We start from the raw sequence: 26,928 nt of genomic DNA on the forward strand, positions 1-26,928 counted from the left end.
ATTTCATCAAGAAAAGTAACATTTGTTTTTGAGGTAATGGAACTTTTATAATTACAGATAAAGGACAAGTCATAGAACCAGGAATTGAATGAAATCTGTGTCAAAATTTCTTGCTTCAAAGCTCCTTTTTTATCAAGATCTCTTCATCCAACAATCACATGAAATAAGTCTTCATTGTAGGATGATTTTTTCAAGAACATGTTAACATATTCCTATAATGATATTTCAGGAAGTACTTAAAAAAGGGAAACCATTTAAGAAGCAAACAATATTTTTGCATTGAAGTTGTGATTTAAAAAATCTAAGAAATTTGGATTTAATTTTTACTTCTTGAGTTATTAGTTCCTATTAAATAAAACTTAATGACTTCTTTGATAAGTGAGTCCAAACATGGGAATTTATTCCTCCCTGATTTTGTTTCTTTGCTTCCTCATAGAATCATAGAATAACCAGGTTGGAAGAGACCCACCGGACCATCAAGTCCAACCATTCCTATCAAACACTAAAACATGCCCCTCAGCACCTCGACCACCAATGCCTTAAACACCTCCAGGGAAGGTGAATCAACCACCTCCCTGGGCAGCCTGTGCCAGTGCCCAATGACCCTTTCTGTGAAGAATTTTTTCCTAATGTCCAGCCTAAATCTCCCCTGGCGGAGCTTGAAGCCATTCCCTCTTGACAGTTGCTGCCAAAGGAGTAGGCATCGTGAGACCTGAGATCATTTCTCAAATCTCTCATTTAGGTGTCCCATAATTGCATTCTGACTACATAGCACTGAACTTTTCCTCTGTACCTTCCTCACCAGGGTTCCTGTTGGGGAAAAAAACCCTGGATGCACTAGCAGAAGGGGTGCCACAGTATGTTCCAGCTTTCCCTTCAGGGGATGAATGAGCAAGCAGTCACAGCTACTATCCGTTGCATAGAGAGAGCCCTTCTGCCCCCAAAAGGAAGCACAAGTAGAGACAGCCCATTAGCCGCTGGAAAAATTATCAACATTAGGTCATCACAATATTTTAACGATGCAGGTAGAAAAGCTCAAGATTCCACTGCCCGTCTTCAAAACCCATTAACCCCTTCCTTTTGTCCCCATCAAAAATACATTAGAAGTTCATGTCTCAGTATTTCAAAAGTAGAAAGAAAATCCTTTCACACAGATGATCATAAAGATGGAATATGAAAAATCTTGTGTCAAACATTTCATGTTTTATAGTGCTTGGCTTTACAAGATACTGAAAAACACTAGTTCTAGTTCAGTAAAGCACTTCATTACGCTTCACTATAAGCTTGTGAACCCTCATGCTGATTTATGATGTTTTTCTAAGCATTCCTCTAAAGTGTGTGGAAGAATCACATTTCCATCCTCTTTCAGACTCTTTGCTGATGTCAGTGGAACTGCTGGCAAGTATAATATTAATAACTGTTTACATTTTGTGGGAGTCATTACTTTTCAGTATTAAGGCCACAAAACTTCCCTCAAGAGAAAAGTTCCTGTTTTCACTCTGTAATATTAACAGAAGAATTATTGCAGTAGTATATCAGTGCATAAAAATTTCTGACTATCTAGCTGCATAAAACAACCTGGCTAGCTTTCCCTCTTGGGAAACATCTATCTAGTAATTTCAGTGATAAAGCGATGTTTAATCTAATTTAAGGTCATGGTTAGTTTTGACTTCATCTGCAAAGATTTACAGAAGCCTCCTCTATTTCACAAGATTAGGGCAGAATGAGATTATTTTCAACAGCAATCCGGATAGTAAATATGAAGTTTTAAAAAAAAAGGCCAAAAAAAAGTCAAAACCCAGAAAAAACCACAGAAAAATGGACAAAAATCTCTTTAAATCTGGAGACATTTATTGATCACAAAATTAATTTAATTTCTGTTGAGTTGGCTACAGGGGCCAGAAGACATATATATATCCATCAGCAATTCTAGTTTTTCTAATATTAAAAACATAAATTCCTTCTCTAAACAGGATGTATCATATGTTTTTTAAAATTACTTAAAAATGACCAATTAATGTATACACTTGACAGTTAAGTATATGCTCAATGGTGCTACTAAAACATTCATGGTTAATTGAGCAAAGCCAAATCTAGTCCAACCCCCTCCCCTGCCCTGCCAAAAATACTGTAAATGTTCCCCCACATATAAAATACAAATACCTTTAGTGTTCCTGAATAAATAGGGGGGGCGGGGGTGAGCAGGATTTGGTGTAGACCATCAGTCATTTCTGATAGCTTTGTGGTCAATCATGCAAACAGTTTAAGGATCCAAAGGCTGGATCTAACTGATAGGCTGTTTAGACAAGGTTACATACAAGTGGAAATGGATGATGTGGTATGGGAAAAGCAAAGCAATGGCAAGACTGATGATGCTCTTTCATGATCAACTTTTATTGACTCTAATCATATTATGTTACCCTGAACTTTCAGATGCAATCTCATCACCACTCCTTTACTCTTAGTGTGTTTTTGTTGCTAGGGTGATCTTCCATAATAGGACTACTCAGGTTCAGTACTTTATGCACATATTCACTTATAGACTACATAGATTACTTCCTTCTCCCAACCACCATTTCCCCATATTTTAAAAATACACAAACAAACAAATATGAAATGAAATTACAGGATTATGGCTGAATTACGGTACAAAATTCCTGGGACTTAAGAGTCCTAAAAGATGCATCCTACGTTGTCCTGGGTGGCTTCTATGTTGTCCTGGATGGCTTCTTATGACCTGAGTATTTTTGTCTCTGCCTCTCATACCCTGCAGCATTTCTAGATGTCAAGGGCTGCATAAAGATATCTCCACAACTCTATCCAGACAAACATGAATAGGGTCTTCAGGGACAGACTTCTATCTGATCTAAGCAATGCTTACTGCTAAAGCAATTCTTCACATTGAGCTGAGGAGTATCCTGAAAGAAGACATGCATCACATTCTTTTCAATGCTTATGAAAACATTTGTGTCAGCAATCGAGTCAGTTCTCTGTTTAGCAGCAAAAACTAGTGAGTAGGGGGATCACTACTAAATATATTGCCTAGAGATGTCGACCTTTCTTTATGCAACAGATTTTGCCTGACTGTGATAGTATGTTATACAGAATTGCTGCTCCTGCATCTATGCATATGGCCTTCACCTGTCAAAGCGAGAAAACGACAGGGCTACAAAGGTAATCAGAGGGCTGAAGAACCTCCCATACAAGGACAGGCTGAGAGAGTTGAGCTTGTTCAGCATGGAGAAGAGAAGGCTCCGAGGAGATCTTACAGTGAACTTCCAGTACCCAAAGGCGGCCTACAAGAAACCTGGAGAGGGACTGTTCACAAAGGCTTGTGGTGATAGGACGAGGGGGAATGGATATAAACTGGAGAGGGGCAGATTTAGGCTTGGCATAAGGAGGAATTTCTTCACCGTAAGAGTGGTGAGGCAATGGAGCCAGGGAAGTTGTGGATGCCCCATCTCTGGAGGTGTTCAAGGCCAGGTTGCATGGAGCCTTGGACAGCCTGATCAAGTGGGATGTCCCTGCCCATGGCAGGGGGTTTGGAACTAGATGATCTTTAAAGTCCCTTCCAACCCAAACTATTCTATGATTCTATGATAACAAGGATATCATTGGAACATATGGCTTGCCATGAAATCCTGCCTTCATTAAAGACAATGAGAGTTCTGCTATGTACTTCATTGGGTGTAGAATTTCTGGATCATTTCTTAATTCTGCTACAAGCATGCTCAACAAATATAAAAAAGATTACAAAAGCTAACATAACCCACACTGTGTTTGATGTAAAGCATAGAGCTATGGGAAGAGACGTAACTAAAGCTTCAGCAAAGTACAGCTTTCCTGTGATCTTCTTGCTACTTTTTCAAAGCTGGCTTCCAGATTTAGTAAAGAAATGAGGAAAAAGTCACAAACATTTTTCTTCTCTTTGCAAAGTTATCAAAGTCTTATTTTCGTTTTCAGCAATTTGTCATAGGTAATAAATTAATGTCAGCAGTGAATTTAAGATTAAATTGACTCAACACAATCTCCTAGTGAGTTGTGGGTTGTGAAAGGTGATGAAAAGCTTTTACCACTTCAAGTTTTCCATATTTAAAACCTGGGCAGTACTTGACAGTTTATTGGCTTATAGAAAGGTTGTTTTCACCTTGTGAGATTTCCTTTGAGCTTCCTCCACGTAAACAGGGAATAAAGTAAAACACACCCACACCTGTCCCCTTTGTCCTGCCCTCTTTCTACACAGAAAAAAATGCAAGGGAATGACACATATGAAATTAAGAATACAATATTGACTAGAAAAGTTGTTGTTAAGATAGCCTACAAATTTGTATACTTGGTCCGCTTTGTGCGGACTTAACGACATCATGGCAAGTCTTACACGGCATAGTAATAAAACAATAGCACAAAGAATAAACTATTTCTCTTGCCACAGAGTGGATTTTAGCTTCATAGTATTACGTATTTTAATAGAACTGAAGAAAAGGGAAATTTCTTTAAAAAAAAAACTGAACTAAAACCACGAAATAATCCCTGATGGTTTGTGTGGTGTACAATATATTTTCCTGGCTTCTAATATGGCCTCCTTGTTTTCACATTGTTTTCTATGCTCTGAAATCCATTTGTCAAAAATGGAAATAGTGACATTTAAAACCAACGTTTTTAAAAAAATGACCATATCATTTGCATTTCAAATACACACATTTTCAAGACAGGAAGCTTTCTGTACTTACTTCATAGCACTTAATAGCCTTCACAATCAACACAAAGTTCACCATCAACTATAAAGTAACATGATTGTTTTTCACTATTTCCCACACATGTCCTAGACTGTGTACTGGTGACAAAACCTGAGCATGAATTGTGTGAGACAGTATCTAGACAAGTTCTGCATGAAGAATGGACGTGAGATGTAGTTGAGATATGTCAGCTTTTGTTCCTAGCCTTCTATAGCCCTTCAAGGCAGTCCTTGATCCTGGTCATGAGAACACGACATTGTAGAAGAGCCTAGGTCATACAAGCACAGGTATTGCAGTTGTCATATCAAAAGGCATTGATACTTCCACAGTACAGACTAATGAAATAATACATATGATTTGTCCTGACATCAGTATCCTCTGGCACAGTCCCCAGACATCCTGTAATAATCTCTATGCATCATACCCTGCCAAGACACATTTTAACAAGACCTGTGAGTTTAACATCAGCAGTACAGCAACTCTTTTTTTTTTTAAGCAACATTTTATTTTTCAATTAAAAAAAAATGTTGCGAGTAGGTTGACAGGAGTGACTCTATCCCTTTGTGCTCCTCAGGTGCAACCCCTCCTCCCCTCCTGCAGTACTGCATTGAGCTTTGGGGCCCCCAGCAGAAGAAAGATATGAACATGTTAGATGGACTCCAGAGTAGGGCCACAAAAATGACCAGAGGGCTAGAACAACTTTCGTATGAAAAAAGGCAGAATGAGGTGAATTTGTTCAGTCTGGAGAAGAAAAGGCTTTGGGGAGATGCTATTGCAGCCTTTCAGTACCTACATGGAGCCTATGAGAATGATGAGGACAAACTTTTTAGCAGGGTCTGTTGTGACAGGTCAAGTCCACAACTGATTCTATGGCTAAAAGCAATCTTTCAGCATATAAAGGGGGTTTATAAGAAACATGGAGAGAAACCTTGTACCAAGGTAGTAGTGACAGGACAAGGAGCAAGAGTTTTAAATTGAAAGAGTGCAGATTTAGATTGGACTTAAGGAATATATTTTTTATGACCATGCTGGTAGGACACCGTAACAATTTGCCAATAGAAATTACAGGCGCTACATCATTGAAAGTGTTCAAAGTGAGGTTGGACAGGGCTTTGAGCAACCTTGCATCTAGCACAAGACACCTTGCCCATGTCAGTGGGGTTACACTCCATCATCATTAAAGGTCTGTTCTAACTCCAACCGTTTTTTGATTCTATGACTCTGTGAGACTGTGATCAACGAAGGATTAAGAAACATGGTAGCATTTCCCTGCTAATAATAAGCTACCAGCCAAATACTAAACAATTGTTCTAGGGGGAACTGCATACCAAACTGTATAGATCAACCAGCAACCCCAGGCTTTGCTTTGCCACAGTGAAAATAAAACAGAGTGATGACTATAAACAGATCAGCATTCAACAGCACAATATAAATCTGAAAACTGGAGTAGCATGCAACATGCATGCAAGTATCAGGGTGAAAGAAGTCAACAGACAGGTCAGAGTTGAAGAAAAATAGTTAATGCACAGAAAGAAAGTTACCAAGCTGCAGTAAATATGACTTCATATCCATGTATTTGGAATAGAACTGGAAGAGTAAGGAACAGCAGAAGCATGTGGAAACTTTTAAGACACAAAACAAATAAAAAGCAGAATTAAAAAAAAAAGAATCCCTGAACACTAGCCTCAGCAGATTATTAGGGAAAGTGCAAAGGAAAAGAGTAGGAAAAGGAAGATGAGGCAATTTGAAAGTTGAAACTGAAGCTGTTGCTAGAGTGAAAATCCATAATGACTAAATCTTTGTTTGAAAATTGCTACTAGGGAATGGATCAAAAGAAATGAAAACAAAATTATGACAAGTGAGTATTAGAGGCATAATAAACATCTCAGAGAAGTCCTAGATAAATTCAGGGCTGCTTCAACACTAGATTTTAATGAAAGATATGTATCTGATGAACTAAACATTAACAAACACCTACTGGTATGTCAGCATGCACTGAAAATGCAAGGAAATAAACAGACAATGAAATCAAGGCTAACAACACTTGGCAACAATAAGCCTGGTTCAGTGAGGGTGAAAGCAACTGCGGGAAATCTGAAGTCATAGTTAGAATATCAAAAAGGGTGAGGCTCTCCATGCATTGAAAGCCTTCTACAGCGCAGTGGCTCACAGCATGAGGATGGATGTACTAGAGGTTAAGCCACCTGCCCAGCTAACTTCAGTGTGTGCAGTGTGTGTCTTCCAGTGGACTGCTGCCTCAGCCACAATGAGAACAAACCAGGAATGAAGTGGTAGCTCCCAGACTCTTGACAGTATGCTGCACGTACAAGGTTATAACCTCGTTGTTGTGCTAACAGCCCTTAACAGACTTTTCTTTCAATAGTTTTCCATGTTACTTTTGATCCCATTCATACCTTCTTGTACCCAAAACTTTCCTAAGCAATAAATTGTACAACAGAGCATGCTAAAACAATATTTCCTTTTGGTTTGATTGTGTTGCTTAGTAATTCACCAGAGTACCTCTTATTCTCTGTATTCAGAGAAAATGTAAATGATCATTCTGCGTGCAGCTTCTCTATGACACTGTTGATTTAATGTTCCTTTGTCACATTTAAACCATCTCTCTAAGAGGAACACTCTTTGCCCAAGAATTCTAGAAAGTGTCAAACATTTCCACCTTAATATTTCTACCATAAGGGCAAATACACAATTAATTTAATTTGTTTTCTTAGGATATATAGAACAAAGAGTATAAAATCTTCAGAACTAGTTTTCTTCTAACAACTCATGACTAGTTAATTATAAGTCCTCTCTACATGTGCTATTATGCAACTGCAACAGGCTGAAACAGTCTTCTTACATTTCCTTTCACACCAGAAATCTCAGCCTGACACTTATCAGTCAATGATTAGAGAACATTGAAAAACTCACACACTTATCTACAAAAGTATTGACATTACAAACCTCACTGAAAATTTCTCTCAGAGGTGATGTGAAATGCGTTAAGAGACCTAGAAACTGTAATTTCAATAGTTCTAATGCTTGTTATGCAGGAAATGAAATCTGAAATTTACTTACTTCAAGCATACTATAACTGACGAGGAAGACTAGCAAGTCATTATGTTTTCTTAAATAGATATAAAGGGTATTTAGCTGAGTATAACAAATCCTGCTATATTATTCATGTATGAAATATAATTATCACGACTACAGATGCATGAAATAAAAACATTAAATTCTGAAAGTTCACACTTTGCAATAGCACAAGGTTTTGTTTGAAACAGAACTCAAAATCATTTTTAAAATTGTTTAGAAAGTAGTATCATGCTAAAAAGTCCATTTTCCACTAGAATCCTGTTTTTTCTCACTACAGAAATGGTTATGATGGCGGTATCAGCCTATTTGCTCTCATCTCAGAAAAGTAATTGCAAGAAACAGGTAGAACTGCAGAAATAACCAGAGTGAGCTTTCTGATCCTGTTTCCTTTATTATAGAGCCTCCAAAGAAGAATCACTATCTCATCTCACTGAGAAATGAAAAGGGAGGGAGTAGAGGGTGAGAATTTAGATACTACTGAAGTGATTGTGACCAGCTACCTGGTAGTACTTTAAAGATATATTTTAGCTCTTCCTGTCTCTCTTTTTAGATGAGTGGTAAAAGCCTGCATGCAAATAACATAAGTTTACTATACATGTATTTGACATCAAATTGATCTTATGTCAAGGGCATATCAGAACCATGATACAAGAAGCAGCTGGGTATAATTAAGGAGAACCTAAAACAATCCTATCACCAAGGTTAAAAATTCATCCGTAATTGTGCACCTCCACAACTGATTCTATGGCTGAAATATAAGAGCAACTGAAAATAAAATGTTTAGAGTGCAATAATTTGCCTTTGAATTCAAAAATCTTCATAAGAAAAGGTATAATAAATCCTATATCTTCATAATATGAATTAAAATATGAAAAAAGAAGATTTAAAATAACATTTTTAAAAAAAATCACCTTATTGTAGTAACCCCATTTTGAGGTGACAAATGAGACCACTTTATTAAGCACAAGCAATCCCTTTTATACCCATGCCTCTTTGAGGCAGTACCTTTCCACTTGTCCAAATAGCTCAGTTATGCTTTCTTGTTTTCCAGCCTTGCAAAGTCTGGTTTTAGCCCAGTTATCTACAACTCTTAGCAACAACCAGGGTCCTGCGTTCTCCTCCCTTCTGTATCCCACAATCTCCTGCCTACTAGGGCAATAATATCTTTATTGGGTTTGGTTAACACATCGCTACGTGGCCCTACACCTTATATCTAGTGTCTCATAAAGGAAGAAAACTTCCTTTGGATTCTTATGTGTTTTTAGACAAATTCTGCTGATAGAAAATAAAGACAGTTCTTGATTTAACATCATTCAAGAAGTCTATTTCAGGATTTATGTGTCAGAAATAATTAGGTCTAACACTTCACCCTTCCCATTTGAACAACTATACCACTGGTATTATATCTGATGATATTGATACAGATCACAAATAAAGCATGATTAAGGCTGAGACTAAATCAGAAAATAATTTCAGAACTAATGTTCTCTTTCATCAAAAGTATTGCAAAAAATATTAATTTTATTACGGTTTTCTTTGGAAGTGTCCCAAGGTTTCCTTTTCAACAGAAAACTAAAAGCTATTAGGGTTAAAACTCCCAAGGTCATTTTCCATCTAAGTTGGGACTGATGACATTTGTAACATTTCACACAATATCTTGTTGTAGTGAAGTAAAACAAAGCCTTCCTGAAGTCAGGCTTTCATGTCTGCAAGAATGAGGGGATCCTAGTGGCTCTCAGATATATTTCCCGCTGTCTGATCTAGAAATGATGCTCAGGGATTGTAATAGGGAATGCCTCCCATTTCAGCACCAGGTGGCTACAACAAAAGGCAAAAGAAAGACAACAAACAAAGAAAGAAAAAAATCTATAACTATAGTCATGCTGAACATTTCTACCTTGCAGATACTGCAAGAGACAACTCACATCATACTATGTAGCACCAGAAGAGACAAATAGATTTTACAGGACAACTAAGTTAATTATTTTTGATACATTTAAAACCCACAGTAAAATGCCAACATTAAAGTTCCTTATGTGAGAAAACCTGAGATAGGTCTGGTCAGAGCTTACGCTTTTATAACTCAGCCTGCATAAGACATGGAGGTATTCAGAACTTTAGAAGAAAGTGAAGACACAATTCACATTTTGCTTTAAATAAACCAGAGATCAGTTTCAGGGCAGAATTTTTTTTTCCACCAAACTGTTAAAACTTTTGAATATACAAAATTGTCTTGTTTTAACTTATGAGCAATGAATGGTGCGACCACTATACCTGAAAACATCATGTTAGAGTGTCAAAGGTACAAATAGCAATGTACAAGTCAAAGGGAAAGGGGGTCAACTGTGCTTCAGTTGTCTGTCTTCCCATGTTTGGTCATATGCTAGACCATTATATGTGCTTTAAAATGCTATTTAAGAGCTTGAGAAATCTAGTATTCCCCATAATCAACATACTTGGGCATAAATGTTTCAGAATCAGGCCCTTAAAATAAAAGCAGGTTGGATTCTGCACTGAGAAGAACATAAAAATAAGACAAAACATACTAAAAATAGTAGCTGGAAAAAGAAGGTTGCCTTATATTTGCATTTGTAGAACATAGTGCTATTATATATTCATAGCAAATGTACCATTCTAATTTTCAGTCAATATTCCATTACTATCTAAAGTAATACCTAATTGATAATAAGAATAAAATAACCACAGTGGATTTGGTTGTTTGCTTTTCTTAACCAATTGTAAAATAGGAAAATAGCAAATGCATTTTACATCCACTTAATTGCAGTTTCATTTTGCTTATAAGCTTTCATAAGCTAGTATTTTTCAATAAATTTTCATTGAGAGTAGCCGTGAAGAGGAGGACTTGGGAATCCCGGTGGATGAGAAGCTTCTAACATAGGGGAAGCTTCTAACAGCTTCTGACAGAAGACACTGCAGTTGCCTTCCCACTGCCGAAGCCTTGTTACACAACCCCAATACACTAGAGTGTTCCATGTCATGTTCCTATTCATAACATTAAAATAATTTTTTAGGAGGAAAAGTAAATTACATTAAAAAAATCATACATATTTCCTCAAAAAAAACCCCTTCAAAGATATTGCAATGTCAATTTGATCAGACAGTTACAAATAGCTTTGAGATTGCACAGTCATTTATATATTTGCAGGGCTATGTGTTGTAGAAGATAAGCACTTCTCAACCCAGAAAGGATCATACCTGAAATGGCTTAGAGCTGCTGATGTAGAGTGTCTGTCTGATCCATCTGTTTCCTTGATTTCCAAACTTGTACCACAACATCCATCCCTTGCTGTTACTCACAGTTCTCTGGAAGACTGACAGCTTGTAAACTTGCTTTCCAAACATATGGTAATAGAAGCGGAATATGCAGGGTCTTTTGCCAGGGGGCTTGAAGAGAGGACTAAGCAGAACTGCTTTATCTTCGAATTGATGTGGCTTGGAGGACTCCATATAGAGATAGTGTCCCCTGGCTGTGCCTGTTGTATGATCCTTAAAAGGGCCTGTATTAAGAGTGGGGGTTGGCCCCTGTACTCTGATCCAGTCAAAGTCATCCTCAAAGTCCTGCTCCCAATTGCACAGACCATTTTCGAAGTTACATTGTAGGTCAGGGTCTGAAATGTAAACAGAATAGACTATCAAGGAAAAGCAGTATTAAGTAATGATCATGCGTTAATATACTTTCATTACCTTTCTGATATGAAAGTTTTTCTTATGAAAAAATCATTCTTTCCTTGAAAAAACTCTTTCTAATATAGAGAAAAGCACTTTTCTCCTTGCAAAAACTCATCTCTGAAATAAAAATATACACTTGCCTGGACAAAAAAAAAACAAATCCTGACACATTTTACTTAATTACCTTCCCTTTTTAATATATGTATATGGCAAATTGTACATAATTAATTTATTGAATAAAAAGAACTGTGAAGAACATTTTATTATTCATATCATTAAGTTTATGTATTTTTAGAATTAAAGCACACAACGTTCTTTAACTGATAGTTAACTGAGTAAAAGACTTAAAACTGTGTTTAATTGTACGTAATAAACAACAGGATATAGGCTGTTAAGTATGTGTAATAAGTGACCCAATATGTTTTTGAATGGCAGAAGCTGTCCTAAATACCGTTGGAGTTTTAGATGTTTATTATGCTAAATAATAGTGGCTTGATAGCTTTATTAAAGCTAAATTCAAGAGAGGCATTTATAACACAACTGAAATTTATTATTTGACACCAAGGCAAAACATATTGATTAGACCAATTACTTCTAATGTAAAAAAATAAAAAATGTATCAGTGGTGAAGAAGTTGCGTTTCATCTTTTCACCTGTTCTTCATAAACAGTAACTGACATAATAGCCAAATTCATTTTTTATTAGGCTTTTATTTTTATAATGTTTAAAACTGCAAGTCATATAGTACTTTCTTAATACAGACCTCATAATGTCTTATAAAGAAGATAGATATTTTACAAGTGTGAAAACTGAGATAGGCTGGAAAGCCTTCACTTTCTTTTAAATTCAGATCAATTTTAAGTTGATAGTCAGCAACTATCAGCATAGGCTTTTATACCCTTAAGCATGTAAGTTATCCTGTTTCTCAAACACATTGTGATTTGTATAATTTATTTACCTCAGGATGTGATAAAGCAACTACTAGTTAATTTTATTTTATATTAATGCTCTTGAGTTTTTGAAATTGATGAATGTATGCTTTGGGGAGAATATCATAGACAGCACCCTCTGGCACTGCAAGGTGACTGTTAAAAATGTGAATGACGCACAGCTTTTGTCAGTTCTTACAAGTTCTTTCTTTGAAAGGGACAATTACGCACAGCGTGATTAGTATCCTCAATACAGATAAAATAAACTTGCAATGCATGTGTGTGTTTTACAAAAATTAACAAAATATGACTCCCTTGAATAAAGGAGATGATTGAGTTGTATTTACCCTCAGTTGTAACTCATCATATGCATTTAAGCTAAAAATTTTCAGAGTCTTTCTCCAGTAACTATATTCAGTAGAATCATCACTCGCTATAACATTGATAGGCTGTAATGATACTGTGTGTTTTTACTCCAGGGATGCATTTGGCAAGTAAATTTTGGTTTAGTGTAAAGCAAGCAATAATGGGAAGAAATGGGAAGCACTTACTACAGTTGTCTTCATCTGATCCATCCCCACAGTTATCCACAAGATCACAGACTGACAAACTGTCAATACATGCTTTTGTGTGTCTGCACCAGAAATGATAAGGACCTTCGCAACTTGATTTTGGAGGTGGAAGAGCACAGTATTCAAATGTAATATCATCAATTGCTGAGACACCATCATAAAATCCCAGACTGATTTTATCAAGTGATAATTGGAAAGGACGTGGAAGGCGTCCAAGCTGAATGACTGCCTTCAGCCACTGATTTCCTTTGTTGTAATATGCCCTCCAAAGGACAGTAGGCTGTTTCAGCCCATCCACAAACAAATGCATCTCTGCTGCTCCAACTGATTCTCCGTAATTGTAATACCTAAAATGATAACAAAAAAGTAAAAGGTGTAAATTATGGGAGTCGACAACATGAAGTATAATGGCCAAATCTTTTCTGTCATAGCCCTGTGAAACATAGGAAGTCCACTGTGCCAATTTCCAGTTTACCTGTAATTCAATCCACTTGCTGTATGGTGATAGGGTAGGCTGCTGCATCACTCTAGAGCTTGTTTCAAGAGTTGAAGGTTATGAGAGAAGTATACTTAATGAAATTATAACCCATGACTTAAGAGAAACATTTGCTTTCATATTAAGCAACAAACACTGCTCACTCAGATGCATAATGTTTTTTATAAATTTAATTCGATACACAGTTGTAAAGTTTCAAGATGGACAAATTGAACACTCACTGAATTCAAAAGCACATCTTTTGTGCTATTGTTAACACATTGTGTTTTTACCGAGTTACTGGAGGATCTCAAAGCATTTAGAAATCATGCATATATAGATGAGCAATCATCCAATAAAACTGGGAATAGAAGCAGGAAAAGAACCAACAAGTTGTAATTTCAGACCCATACTCCAATTTCAAGTCTCGAGTCTTTGATAAATAGGTATTTCCTCTTCCTATGGCAAATGTACTTGACATGACTGAGAAAAGCTGCATTCAATATCAAAGTCAGTCCTAAAACGTTAAACAGTAGTACCACTTTTCACCTTAGCACATAGATTATCTCAGTTTATTATTTCTGTCCCTGTTTGACAAAATTGCACAGAGGCTGAGACAAGAGAGTAACTGAAAGGAAGGGGTAGGGTGTTCGCTATGTATGTAGAAAAAGGATTTTCAGCAAAGCTCCAACTCTTGCAATGGAGCTTTAGCTTAAAGAACATGCAGTCTAATTTTGGATACTATAGGTGACTCAAGAAGCTACTAGTTTTTTGGATTGTTTCCTGTTACTGAACAAAATTCCATAACATTTTTAAATTTACTTAACCAAAGTAGAAATATCAGCAAAACAACTGTGGTGTTTGTCTATGTATATGCAGACACAATTCTTTAACATTATTTTACTTGAAGTCTGGCAACAAAGTCATCCCAGGGTTTTGTTTCATTCTCTAAGTACTTCAGTTTATTTCCATATATTTTTCACAATGATGACTATATGAATAATGAATAAAAAGAAATAAATACTGGAGAAGAAGGTATCTCTATTGCAAACTGTAACCTCAATTTGAGTCCAAGACAAGCAATGTGAAATGATCCATTAATTTTAAATTTAAATTATTTCATACCAAAAGGTCAATGTGCAATTTGATCCAGTTTGACTGAACTTCGGGCTTTGTAGCCGAGCTACTTGCGAAATGCTGCTGCTGTTTTTCAGAATGAACATAAAATGACCTATCAAAATAAAAGAGAAAACAAATTTTCAGTCTGAAGAAAGAAAGTGTTTCTAAAGGTTTTTAAAGCATTCATGGCCTTCACTTTAAATCTGATTAAAAGGCAGGTATCTGTGTCACTTCTCTGTTTCTAGGACTGGTTTGTCTTACCTTCAGATTTGTTAAAGGTGTGATCACGCAGAGGAGCTTGCTTCTGAAAAGCAGGTGTAAGAGCTCTACTGGAACTTCTTACCCAGTCAAATCCATCTGCATCTGCAGTTTCAATCCAACCACAGCTTTCTCTTTCAAAGTCACATACAGCAGCTGAAATGAGGAAAGAGACATTTCTTTTATCCCTGTACATGACACTACTGAACAAGATTTGCAGTATGAAAAGGAAATAACATGTTTCTAATATTTCACAGATATTCTATGAAGTCTGGGAAAGGGGGATGGGGAGACAAAGTACAAGGTAGGGTATTTGTTTCATAATAACTGGGTAAAACAGCAGTCCTACAGGAAAAACCAAACGGTCATTATATGCAATGTATTCAGTAAAATGAGTGCTGCCTTCTAAAGGCACTGCAGCCGAAGCATGCAAAGCAGACAAGGAGGCACTGAAAACAGGCCTCACAGTCCTCAGGTTACAGAAAAGGAACAGAAGAATGCACAAAGCAGTAAAAAGCCTTCTGCAAGATCACTTAAGAAAGTGATGTAGGAGCCAGAAATCAAGTCCCTTATTTCCTGAATCTCAGCAAGAATGCTAATGGTAACAAAAGCATTCCCCTACTTACAAAAAAAAAAAGATGAAATCTCTGAAACACTAACTACTGCAGTGAAAAAGATTTGAAGAACATATTCAGCTGCATTTTTCAATTCTTCATTTAAAAGAACAGTGATATTTTAGGAAATGTGTATAATACAAAATAAAGGGAAGAAAGGAGTGAAAGGGTGTCATGTACAAAAGAATGTAAGTTGACAAATATTTATTATGATAAAATGAAGAAATATCAGGTTTCCCTCTTCCGTACTTAAAAAAAATCCTCTTTAAATCACAGAATTATATTCTTGAGCTCTGTAATTATAGCAGGCCTTGAATGGAAACCACTGAGAAAATTATTTCAAGAACTTTTAAGAAATAATTTATTGATTGTATACATTGAACGAGTAAACAAATATTCAGCCGTGACTATCAGGATTCTATGATTATTTTATATCTTATTGCAAGTTCCAGTGGCCTAGCCATTATATTACAGAAAATGTACATTTCAGAATCAAATTAATTCTTCTGGAAACAGGAACTACATAAATGTTTATCTTCATACAGTAGTTTCTTCAGTTGATTTTCTTTTTTTCTTTTTGTTCTGCTTTAAGAATCGTGTCACATTAAAGTGTATATCATTTTTCAAGAGGAATGAAAAATTATTAACCACATAAGTTAAAATTGTTGTTGATTAGGGCTTGGAAAAATATAAGTTTTTGTGGATTATTAAGAAACACTCATAGAAATGCACAGTTATTAATGCCACTTAACAAAAAAACCTAAATCATTCCACAAATACACAAGAAAATGTAAGTTTCCTATAGATATGGTGTATGTAGGTCAGAAATGTCAGTGTTAAAATTACATAGATCAAATATGACAAATAAAAAAATAGAAGGAAGACTTTTAAAAGGATGTTTTGATTGAATAAAATTGCGTATTAAAAACATGTACAAATACTCAAGGACCTAGGCACGATGGAAATGAATGAGAATCCACCAACTGAACATAATGATAAGAGAATATGGAGAGTTATTTCTGATTTGCTTTTTGCTCAGTGGAAGAAATTGTCCCATATTCCCAGGAGAACAACAGTAAACAACATGACAAACCTTGGACACAGATCATTACACCAAAAGAGGCAAATAAACAAATAAAATCATAAACCTGAGCTCACACTTCCTTCATCTGTAATTGTAGCAGAGACAAAATATTAAAGAAAGGATGCATCAGACCGCACATTTAACTTAAGCACGGATAAATACATTGAGATAAAATAACCCTGAAACCTTCAACTTATCTCAGACTAACGATTTAACACCTAGGGAAGGCACAAGAACAGAGCAAGCTGGTAGAGCCTAGATGAAATGCATTTGGTTCTTGCTGCTTGATAGAAGTTCAATTACGCAGTTGTCCAATAACCTCTTTCACTGTGAACACACACACACTGATCTGTTTTATTCACTAGTACTCTGTTTTCTACCTTCTTCCTATTTCTTATTTACTTACATGCTCTCTTTAACCCTCAAGTGGCCCTACAGACTCTGCCAGGCTTTCTGCTCCTCATGTGTTTCAAATATTTATTACTAGTTTTTCTTAATCTTTTTTGGTCATCCTTATTGTGTCAAGGGTTTGGCTTTCTACATCCAATGGAATGATCCTTCTATATAACTGATGGGGAAAATTCAGTAGAGAGGAAATCCAAGATGTACAATCTCCCTCTATTTTCCCACATGTTAGTTTCCAGGTAGAGAAAATGCAGGACATATCCCAGACAGAAGTCATGGCACATCTGAGCAGATGATGTTGACACAGCATAAACTATATCTTTAACCATGTGTGCACACAGATGTTTTATTCACTAGATCAGCTGTGGTATCTTCACATCAAAATGAAGTACATAAAACATGCGATTTGTACATGAGACTGTGACCACCACCTTTTTAATATTTTCTGTCTCACTGTTTCTCAGGTCTAATTTTACAACCATTCACCATTTAAGAAGAGGCATCTTACACAGCAGTGCCACAGTATTTCTGAATTTGTACAAGTGTAAGACATTTTCCTCACATTTCTTATTGTAACTTTGTATATGTGAGAACATGGGTCCAAAAGCATGTGCACATGTTCTGTTTGGTTTGGTTTACTTTGCAATGGCTTCACAGAATCACAGAATCACAGAATAACCAGGTTGGAAGAGACCCACCGGATCATCGAGTCCAACCGTTCCCATCAAACACTAAACCATATCCCTCAGCACCTCATCCACCCGTGCCTTAAACACCTCCAGGGAAGGTGACTCAACCACCTCCCTGGGCAGCCTGTTCCAGTGCCCAATGACCCTTTCTGTAAAGAATTTTTTCCTAACGTCTAGCCTAAACCTCCCCTGGCGGAGCTTGAGGCCATTCCCTCTTGTCCTGTCCCCCGTCACTTGGGAGAAGAGGCCAGCACCCTCCTCTCTACAACGTCCTTTCAGGTAGTTGTAGAGAGCAATGAGGTCTCCCCTCAGCCTCCTCTTCTCCAGGCTAAACAACCCCAGCTCTCTCAGCTGATTCTCATAAGGCCTGTTCTCCAGCCCTTTCACCAGCTTTGTTGCTCTTCTCTGGACTCTCTCCAGAGCCTCAACATCCTTCTTGTGGTGAGGGGCCCAGAACTGAACACAGGATTCAAGGAGCGGTCTCACCAGTGCCGAGTACAGAGGGAGGATAACCTCCCTGGACCTGCTGGTCACACCGTTTCTGATACAAGCCAAGATGCCATTGGCCTTCTTGGCCACCTGGGCACACTGCTGGCTCATATTCAGTCGGTTGTCAACCAACACCCCCAGGTCCCTCTCCTCCAGGCAGCTTTCTAGACAGACTTCTCCTAGTCTGTAGCTCTGCATAGGGTTGTTGTGCCTTCCTGAATCAGTTTCTGATATCTTAGATTAATATTTTATTCAGTAAAACACTTTCCCTGATATTTAGCATCTTACGAGTTATAAAGTAAAATACTGCATTTTAAGCAACATTTGCTAATGAACAGTTATCCAAAGACCTTTTTTCTGGTTTTAATGCTAAGAGAGAAATACGTGCTACAGAAAGTAAAAGGGATAAAGTCAGAATAGAATCAAAATGAAGTAAATGTATCTTAGGAGCTATTACTGTTAGTTAAATAACATAAAGTCATGACTTCATAAACTTATTAAGTTGTGGCAAATGGGACAAACAAGCATAATTAAAGGAGCCTAGCAACCTATATTTTTAAATTTTCACTTACAGCACTTGGCTTCATCATGGTTGTTTGAACAGTCAGAAGTAAAATCACAAAATTTGTCAGATGAAATACATTGTGCATCCCCACATGAAAGAAGTCCAGGTGGACAGTAAAAAGATAGAGCTTTAGCAACTGAAAATTCTGCTTCCCCTTAAAAATCAGAAAGGAAAATATAAGTAAAAACACATACACATAAAATTCTAAGATGCATTTTTTGTCTCCTTTGAATTTAATAATGTACACAGCATATGGAATAGTATCGCCTATGAAGTGGACTAAATTAGACAGCTGTAATTAGTGTCTAGTGCTCCTAAATTATGTATTATTCTCCACAATATTCAGTCAAACACTTCTGTGGAAAATTGTCTAACTCCTCTTAATGTTTCACGGCCAAATTCCAGTCCAGAGGTAAGGTACTGTGTACAGCGGCCTGCTGCTTGCTCCACAGTTGGGACCAGTTCTTTCAAAAAAAATCCTGCAGCGCTTTCTCTATGTTCAGCTCACAATGAATTTTCCAAGAATACAGAAGTTTAATGTTCTACTGCTACTAGCTTACACCTCAAAATACACATTAGAAAACACCCCAAATTTCAATGAATGGGGAGATGAAAAGCCAAGAACTACTGCTTTTCTTCTTCAGTAGATACCTGGAAAGAGCACAAGGGAGAAGAATGTCATGCAACTTTTCATTTTTTGTTAAACTTAGTTTATTTTAATATTCATGCTGCTTTTTTTAAAAAGCCCTCTCTTCTAAAAATAATATCTCCAGGACAAATGTGTAGATAAGGGACTTGTAGGGACAATAATTAAAGCATGTTTATGATTCTCCAAATATCTGGCTACCATCAGTCAGACTGTATGTAGGGGTCAGAGTAGCCTTAAAAGCACAACACTGACATTCTCTATTATGCCTTTAAATTTTCCAGTATAGAAGAAATTCAGATATGTGGTGGATACAACACATCGGTATTAACAGTGTCTGCATATCAGCCCATGCAATTTTAGAAAAGTAGTTATTAATATTTAAGTGGACCAAAAGTAGCAGTTTGACTGAAAGTTACAAGTATTTTATATTTCCATCCATTTGCACTTCAAGATTACAGAGTGCATGGATGCAGACAAGTTTGGTGGGCACTTACTGTGTGTTAGATATTCGACAGTAAAGATGGAAGCACCGTCTTGCCTTAAATATAGTGCAGAGAAATTTGCTCTTCAGTGGAAAGTGTAAGGTGCTTTGTTTCTGTCTCTGCCTCCAAGTGTGAGGAGGTAGTGTGTAATAAGTTGTATCTGGAAGCTTCCACCACATCTTTGTTCACAGAGATAGTGCAAACCACTGGTAGCAGCTAGTGTGTAACATAAGATGAGAGGATTTATTACAGATAATTGATTACAGCAGATAATTTTCCTCAGAATATCCCCTACTTTCTTAATACTATCTTTAAGTTATCAGTTGAATCGCAGTTATACATAACAGACATTGGGGAAAATGTAAAGAAAACCATGGAACTTGCCTTCAGTTTTTTGGTTGACAGCAGGAATTGATTTATTCACAAATCCACATTCCTCTGTTATACTGATGCTATCAACAGCAACTGTAGCATTTGTTGTAAGAACAGTAGCTCGTAGAATAATCTGTAAGGACAAAGAAATAAATCAGCTCATTAAAGATGATATGATAAAAAGAATATATATATGATATGAAGGAATATTTATAGTCCTACCGCATTACCCATGGTACTGTAAATGTAGGAATTGTAAGGATGCATTTTTAAATAGAAGGAAATATTTAGGAGCTCATAAAATGATGGAAAGTTCAGTCATGACATACCAATAAGAAGAATTGAGTGCCCTTCGCTTTAGACTATTCTAGGGATGAGGCTTAAAACAAAAAGTTCAAAACTAAAACTGAATTTATTTACTGAATCCTCATATTTAAGTTGGTCGTTCCCCTGACAGTTCTTTTCTCAATTATAGTAAAGCATAGCAGCCTGAGATTATGCAAAAAGAAAATTAAGTTCAAAACCTTCTGTTTTCTGTGATCAATGCTGCAAACTGAAGTATCTGCACTTCTCCTGCCTTTAACTGGGACAATTAGTCCTCCACTCTCTTCAGCAGTTTTTATAGTAAGTTCATTTTCTTAAAAGCTACTGCACTATTGCTACTTGATTACAAAAAGGTGATTCTGACGTGTAGAATACTGAAACAATGGTGATGTTCTTTAATAGCTACATCCATTGAAAGACATAAATGGAAATCTTTTTACATGAGCATTAAAGAATGGAAGTTCTCTTTTTATATTTTATTACGAAAATAAATTAAGGTCCACTTAGAGTAATGTTTTGAAAGAAATGTAAGTGTAATTTATAATTACCTGAAAAGATAAGTCCTCAGCTGCCATTTCTACAAGTATTTCCACTTTTGTCCACTGCATTTCAGGCAATCCTGAAATGTCAAGCAATTTTTCCAAACTTCCATCCAATGCAGTTCTCTTAAAGACAGAAAGCTGGGAATCCTGAGATAACCAGTACCAAAACCTTACCTGTTGAAAGGGTTTCTGATTAAACACTTTAAAACCTATATCATCAATCTACAATAAAATCATTACCAACTCATATACATACATTATAACGCAGAATGACACCACAGGTCTAAACACAGCCTTGGCATAAAAGAAAATGATATATGAAACTATGGCATGTTGAGGACCAGTATTATGGCCAAAGATAAAACCACAGTTAACAGTAAAGCTTATTTTCAAAACTTATTTTTAAAACTTATTTTTAACTTGTATGTTTCAACTGATGCAGACCAACTGATATGACCTCCTTTAGCTCTTTTTAACTTAGTAAGGATTTAGAAAATTCTCAAAGATTATTTTTCTTTGCAAATGCTGAATATAGAACAACTTCATAGGTATTTCAGTCTCAGAAGTGCAAGAGTAGAGGTGCTTATATAGAAGAAACCTCATGATTTTCCACAAGCAACACAATTGAAAGTTATCTGAAGACAGATGTTTAAAATAACCTATTGATCTCCTGAAATAAATTTATTGACTAATATATATGAAGGAAAAATAACAGCTGTAGATGGATGAGGCTACAAAAAAAATGCTTGCCAGGCAGCAAAGATCACAAAACAGTGAGAAATCCAGTTCACTATGCCTCCCCTGAAACAAAGAGTAAATTTGATGCACTTAATTTTTTTTTTTTTTTTTAAATAACGCCAAACCAAAAATTCAGCTGAGAACTGCAGGGAAGATTTTAAGATTTTCAAAGGCTATTTTTTTTTTAATTATTTCCCCTGAGTTCTTCCTGCTTCTTCACATAGTGAAAGACTAAAATTTCTTCAACTGCAGACTCTTTACCTCCCTGCAACAGTTTTGAATAATGGTTGAGTCTTCATCAAGATAAAACAAGAGTTGTAAAAATAGCTCTTCCCACACAGTTCTCTGGCCATCTTCATATGATCTTACACTGTAAATTTTGGATCACCACACTACAGTGAGAAAGTTATTTTATTTTTTCATGTTATATAAACTTTCAAACAGACTTAAAGAATATAGATCATTTTGGGTTGACAGTGAAATGAAATTTATGTATTCTTTTGCAGGACCATAAGAAATACAAGAAAAACTGTCTTTAGCCTCAGGACAGAGATGCATGTGTGAGCCAGCTTTCTGGGAGACATTAAACAATTAAATACATTTATTTGGGAAAAATAGCTGACGTAATGGACTTTACAGGTTGTAGAAAGGCATTGTATTAGGGACTGTAACAGGCAATAGGGTCTTAGGGCGGTGGTGTCATTTTTACATAATTTAATTCATTGTTAATTAGCATGAACTTCTAATCACTGTTTGGGTTACTGAGAAAGAACAAAACAAACACTTAAGCACACACTTGAGCAAACACCTTTCTTCCCCTTTGTCAGGTCATTTTAATTGAAATGCTTGGCCTGTCCCCCTCCTATTCTTAATTTCCTTAAATTTTGTTGCAGATTGTGCTCAATATGGCCCAATTCCTTTAGTGAGGCAACAGATGAAGCAGGAGTTGGGCAACTGAGCAATGGATTCTGCCTTGTGCTCCCTACGAGCTTCGCTCCTCTACTCACAGCTCTTACCCTTCTTCCACTGTTTCAGCTCAGAGCTTTGATAGGCCACAGTCCCTCTGAGGTGTCCCCACCCCAGTATGTGTCACCCACAGCCACAGTCCCTTGGAGGTGTCTCTGTTCCAGCAAAGGTCACTTGCAGCTGCAGTCCTCTCAGAATCATACCTCCTCCAGCATGGATCACCTCCTTCCATAAGTGCCTCTCCAGCTGTGTCCCCAATGTCTCCTCCTTGTTTGTCCTCAAGACATCTTTTTTCATAACATTTATTTATTTATTTATTTATTAGTTTCAAGTTGTTTCGGAGTAATCAGACTCTGAGAGAAGTCTTTACTTCAATAAATTATCATATTAACATTTCAGTTCAAGCTGTAGACTCTTATTGTGCCAAGGAAGTTGAAGAGTAGGACTGATGAATTTAAGAACTCTTGTTCAAATAAATGACTAATCTGAAAATGGTCATACATATGGATTCATTACTTTTCAGTTCTGGCCCTGAATTTCATTGGTAAAATTGGTAAATACACCAAAGAAACAACTCCTGCTGTGTCTGAAAGTGGAGTTTCTTTTTAGCTTATGTTACAGAGCACAAGGCAAATCTGTTGTTATTGGTGGAAATCTTCTTATTACAACACACTCTTACTTTTTAATATCTTATGGCTTCATGGCTGGAGGACTTAGTCTTTAAATTTCCGATAGTGTTTCTTTTATTTCCCACTCAAAGTACACGTATTATACAAAACAAACCCTCGAGACGAATTAATAAATTGGAATACTTTCATGTAACTTGTTTTTTTCTGCAATGGAAAGCATGAGGAATGCAAACACTTTCCAAAATGAGCTGTTTGAAGAACTATAGCTTAAATGATCTAGATGTAAGTTGTATGTTTATAAAACAGCTTTTCAAACAAAAATACCTTGTCATTACATAAGAAATTAAATGACCCTCCCTCTCTGTGTTTTCATGTTTTACTTTACAGTTACTACTCTTTTGATTAACGAACTATAAACAGACAGCTGGGAGTAGAAATTTATTTCTACAACTCCAAAAACTTGAGCTTCAATTAGCCAGTAAGGCACAATATAAAAATGTTATCCCTCAACTCTAATTTTCTTTTCTTTTTTTCCTCACATAACTGGAGCCAAAGAAGTTGTAAAGCTATTAATAAACACAGCTCTCTTTATGTGGATCCTTTTATCCTCTCAGTTGGACATCCAACAGAGGACAACATCTCACATTTACACACAGAATGCATAACAAACTGATACAGACCCTAACGAGCAACTCAAACTCGGTGCTTTTCCCAAAAACAAAAGTCTCTGGGGAAAATGTGGCAGATAGCCAGACTTCTAGTCTTCAAAAAAAATATCTTTTTAAACATGTATAGCTGGATAAGAACTTGCCCTGGGAAACTTAAATACATTCAATATATGCACAGTCAAAATTAAAAAGAGTTTATTTTCTGGCTTTGAACTGCAGAAATGCATGTGCATCCTTGCTGCATTTATTTTTATTTTGAATGCAGACCAAACTCTACAGCAGATCTAAACAGAAGCATTCGTTGATTTGCATAGCAGTTGTGCCCAGTTCACCTCAAGAGATTCTGAAATAAACTAATCTGAACTTGAAAGGTTCTTATTTACTCAATATCAAAGTCTACAAAAGAGGTATGGAATTGCCTGAACAAATTCATTGTGAGAAAAAAGGCTGTTGGTATCCTGAGTGTAATGCAACATGCAGGGCTCTGGTGGGATGCCGAGAGGCCTTCTGTGTTCCTTTCAGCAGCATTTTGCTTGATTTCATTCTGCACCTATTTTATTTCTCATTCTTTACAATGCTAAGAAGATATGCAAAGATTAAGAACTGGCAGAGTACATTAAATAGCAACAAGTTGCTGTTCTTAAATAATTTAAGATCCTTCTACTCCTCAGCTGCAAGTTGCAACTATTCAGCTGAGTTCTGGTAACTTATTGATGGGCACAATCCAAGACAGCTACAGGCTTAAGTAAAACAGATTTATCTAAACCAATACTTGTTTTAGGAAAATAATCCAACAACTAAGAAGTCTAGATGCTGCTTTTTAAGTGCAGTTCCTCCATGCAGTTTTTTCTGACATTTTTATTTTTGAAAAAAGTTTTCCTAAGTGATATGAAAGTTTCTGTTCTACATTGAGTCTGACAAATTAAGAAAACAGTCTAAACTTTATTTTGTTTCTCTAAAGCCTCTTTTTGCCACTGAGCACAATAAAATTGTTTCAGTAAGCTCTCCTTATCTTTTCCATTTCTTCTCTGTTACTTCTTAAATCAGGAGGCATTACACATTAGCAGAAAAAACATAACATCATAACTATACAACTTAACTTCCCCCCAGTATGGCTTAAGCTTTGAAAAGTTACAGAATAGGGGAAAAAAAGCCTCATAATATAAATAAAATACCTATAAAACTGTACAGCATCTATTCATTTTCTTCAGTGGACAAAAAGACTAATAAAGAACCCATCAGGACTGTTTTCTTGTATTGTGTTCTTTAATATTGTAATTATATATATTCTATATATTCTATATATTTGTTCAAGTTCTGATTTAAATTTACATATTTTGTGGAAAATTATAAGTTTCTGGTTATAAAACTGTCTTTTCATTTTTCATGTAAGACTTTTCTATTTTTTTAGCCCTCCTGACCCATTTAAATCCAGGTAGTGTTCTAGTTTTTCAGATCAACCATCATCCTGACTGGTTGCTTTTGTCACAGATATTTGACACAAAAAAAATCAAGACACTTCAGGGTAAAGTCTCAAGTACTGTGCTTACCAGCTTAAAAAGCATCCTCCTTCAACCATCACTAAAATATAATGTGTCTGATCACACCAATGTAGTAAAACTGTACAGCAACTACAGACCACAGGTGCCCTATTAAGTATTACTTTACTACAGATGAGAGAATTACTCTGCCAACTTTCACTCGAAAGGCAGACTGTGTGTTCATATGGCCCTAATGTTGTTGTCCAGCTAAGTTTGTCATACCATACAAAATCCTGAAGCAGAGTCTTACATTTGAGTCACCTGGTGGATGCTTTAGACAGAATAATAATCTGAAATTTGGCAGTAAAGCAGTTGGGAGTTTGCTGTGCCTCCCTTCCCCCAAAGAATTAGTCTGTAACTCCTTCTACTGGCAGCGAAATGGAGTTATTTTTTTCTGCAGCAGCACTTACAGCATGAAGAATCCATATCTGCCCACTAGGTGACTGATAGCTTACAAGTGTGGGGACAGTTAATATCAAACTGTTACCTGACAGCAGAAAAGCCCAGGGGACAGCTTGGTAAGGAAAGGGCTCCCTAGATGAGATAGGGCCACCTTTGTGTTCACCTGAGGTGATCCACTGAAGTAAATGAACGCTCCTGTAAATAAAAACCAAAGAAATATGAGAAATATGTCATGCTCCAATGGAATATAGTTACCTCAGAGAGCTAACTATGACCTCCATGAGGTAAATAAAACTTATTCATAAATGAAGCAGCTTTGCTGTCAGTTCAGTCTCTGCAGATAACGAGGAAGGTGTTGTAGTAGGCTATGACAGCCAGTGTCTATGGAGGCAAAGGAAAGACAGAATTGCTAAATGCTCCTCCCTCTTTCTTCCACAGAAAAATCTATGTGACTTAGTCCAAAGATGAAGAAAGAGAAAGAAGGGAAAAAGGGTATTTGGGCAGCAATGGCCACCCTGACATGGAACCTGTAAGCACTTAGACCTGAGGAAGTGAATTCCGAGCACTGCAAAAGACATTCAGTTTCCCTTTCTGTGAGGGCTTCAGTGTGCAGATCCACTGGGCTTATTTTTTTATCTGTCCTCTTTAGGTAAAAACCTTAAAACCTCCATCCTTCAAATGCTACAACTACTTCCCATCACCTTTGCACAGTGCCCTTATGCTCTCTGCACAGGCTGGTAGAGTGAAGGGACTGCAGGAGCTGCAGCATGGAGTACCCTGTAGATGAAACACCAGACAACTCAGCTGGGATCCCCAAAGGGCACATTTTGGTTGGCTTAGGTAATGTTTCAAACAGAATTTAGAACAAAAATTAATTTTCTTTAGGGTACAGTA

General features: G+C 36.5%; 1 protein-coding gene across 1 annotated transcript in view; it reads right to left on the bottom strand.

Moving 5' to 3' along the window:
• The window catches only part of MALRD1 (MAM and LDL receptor class A domain containing 1), a 240,693-nt gene that overhangs the window by 169,750 nt on the left and 44,015 nt on the right, over positions 1 to 26,928 (bottom strand). Inside the window, exons 11-17 of the mRNA XM_069860437.1 lie at positions 26,120 to 26,229; positions 21,097 to 21,264; positions 20,237 to 20,357; positions 14,879 to 15,031; positions 14,624 to 14,729; positions 13,003 to 13,370; positions 11,049 to 11,461 (exon numbers count right to left, since the gene is read on the bottom strand). Of these exons, the coding sequence (XP_069716538.1) occupies positions 11,049 to 11,461; positions 13,003 to 13,370; positions 14,624 to 14,729; positions 14,879 to 15,031; positions 20,237 to 20,357; positions 21,097 to 21,264; positions 26,120 to 26,229 (1,439 nt within the window). The remainder of the gene's footprint in view (positions 1 to 11,048; positions 11,462 to 13,002; positions 13,371 to 14,623; positions 14,730 to 14,878; positions 15,032 to 20,236; positions 20,358 to 21,096; positions 21,265 to 26,119; positions 26,230 to 26,928) is intronic.

This window comes from Phaenicophaeus curvirostris, chromosome 6 (genome assembly GCF_032191515.1).
Source record: "Phaenicophaeus curvirostris isolate KB17595 chromosome 6, BPBGC_Pcur_1.0, whole genome shotgun sequence".
Taxonomy (NCBI): domain Eukaryota; kingdom Metazoa; phylum Chordata; class Aves; order Cuculiformes; family Cuculidae; genus Phaenicophaeus; species Phaenicophaeus curvirostris.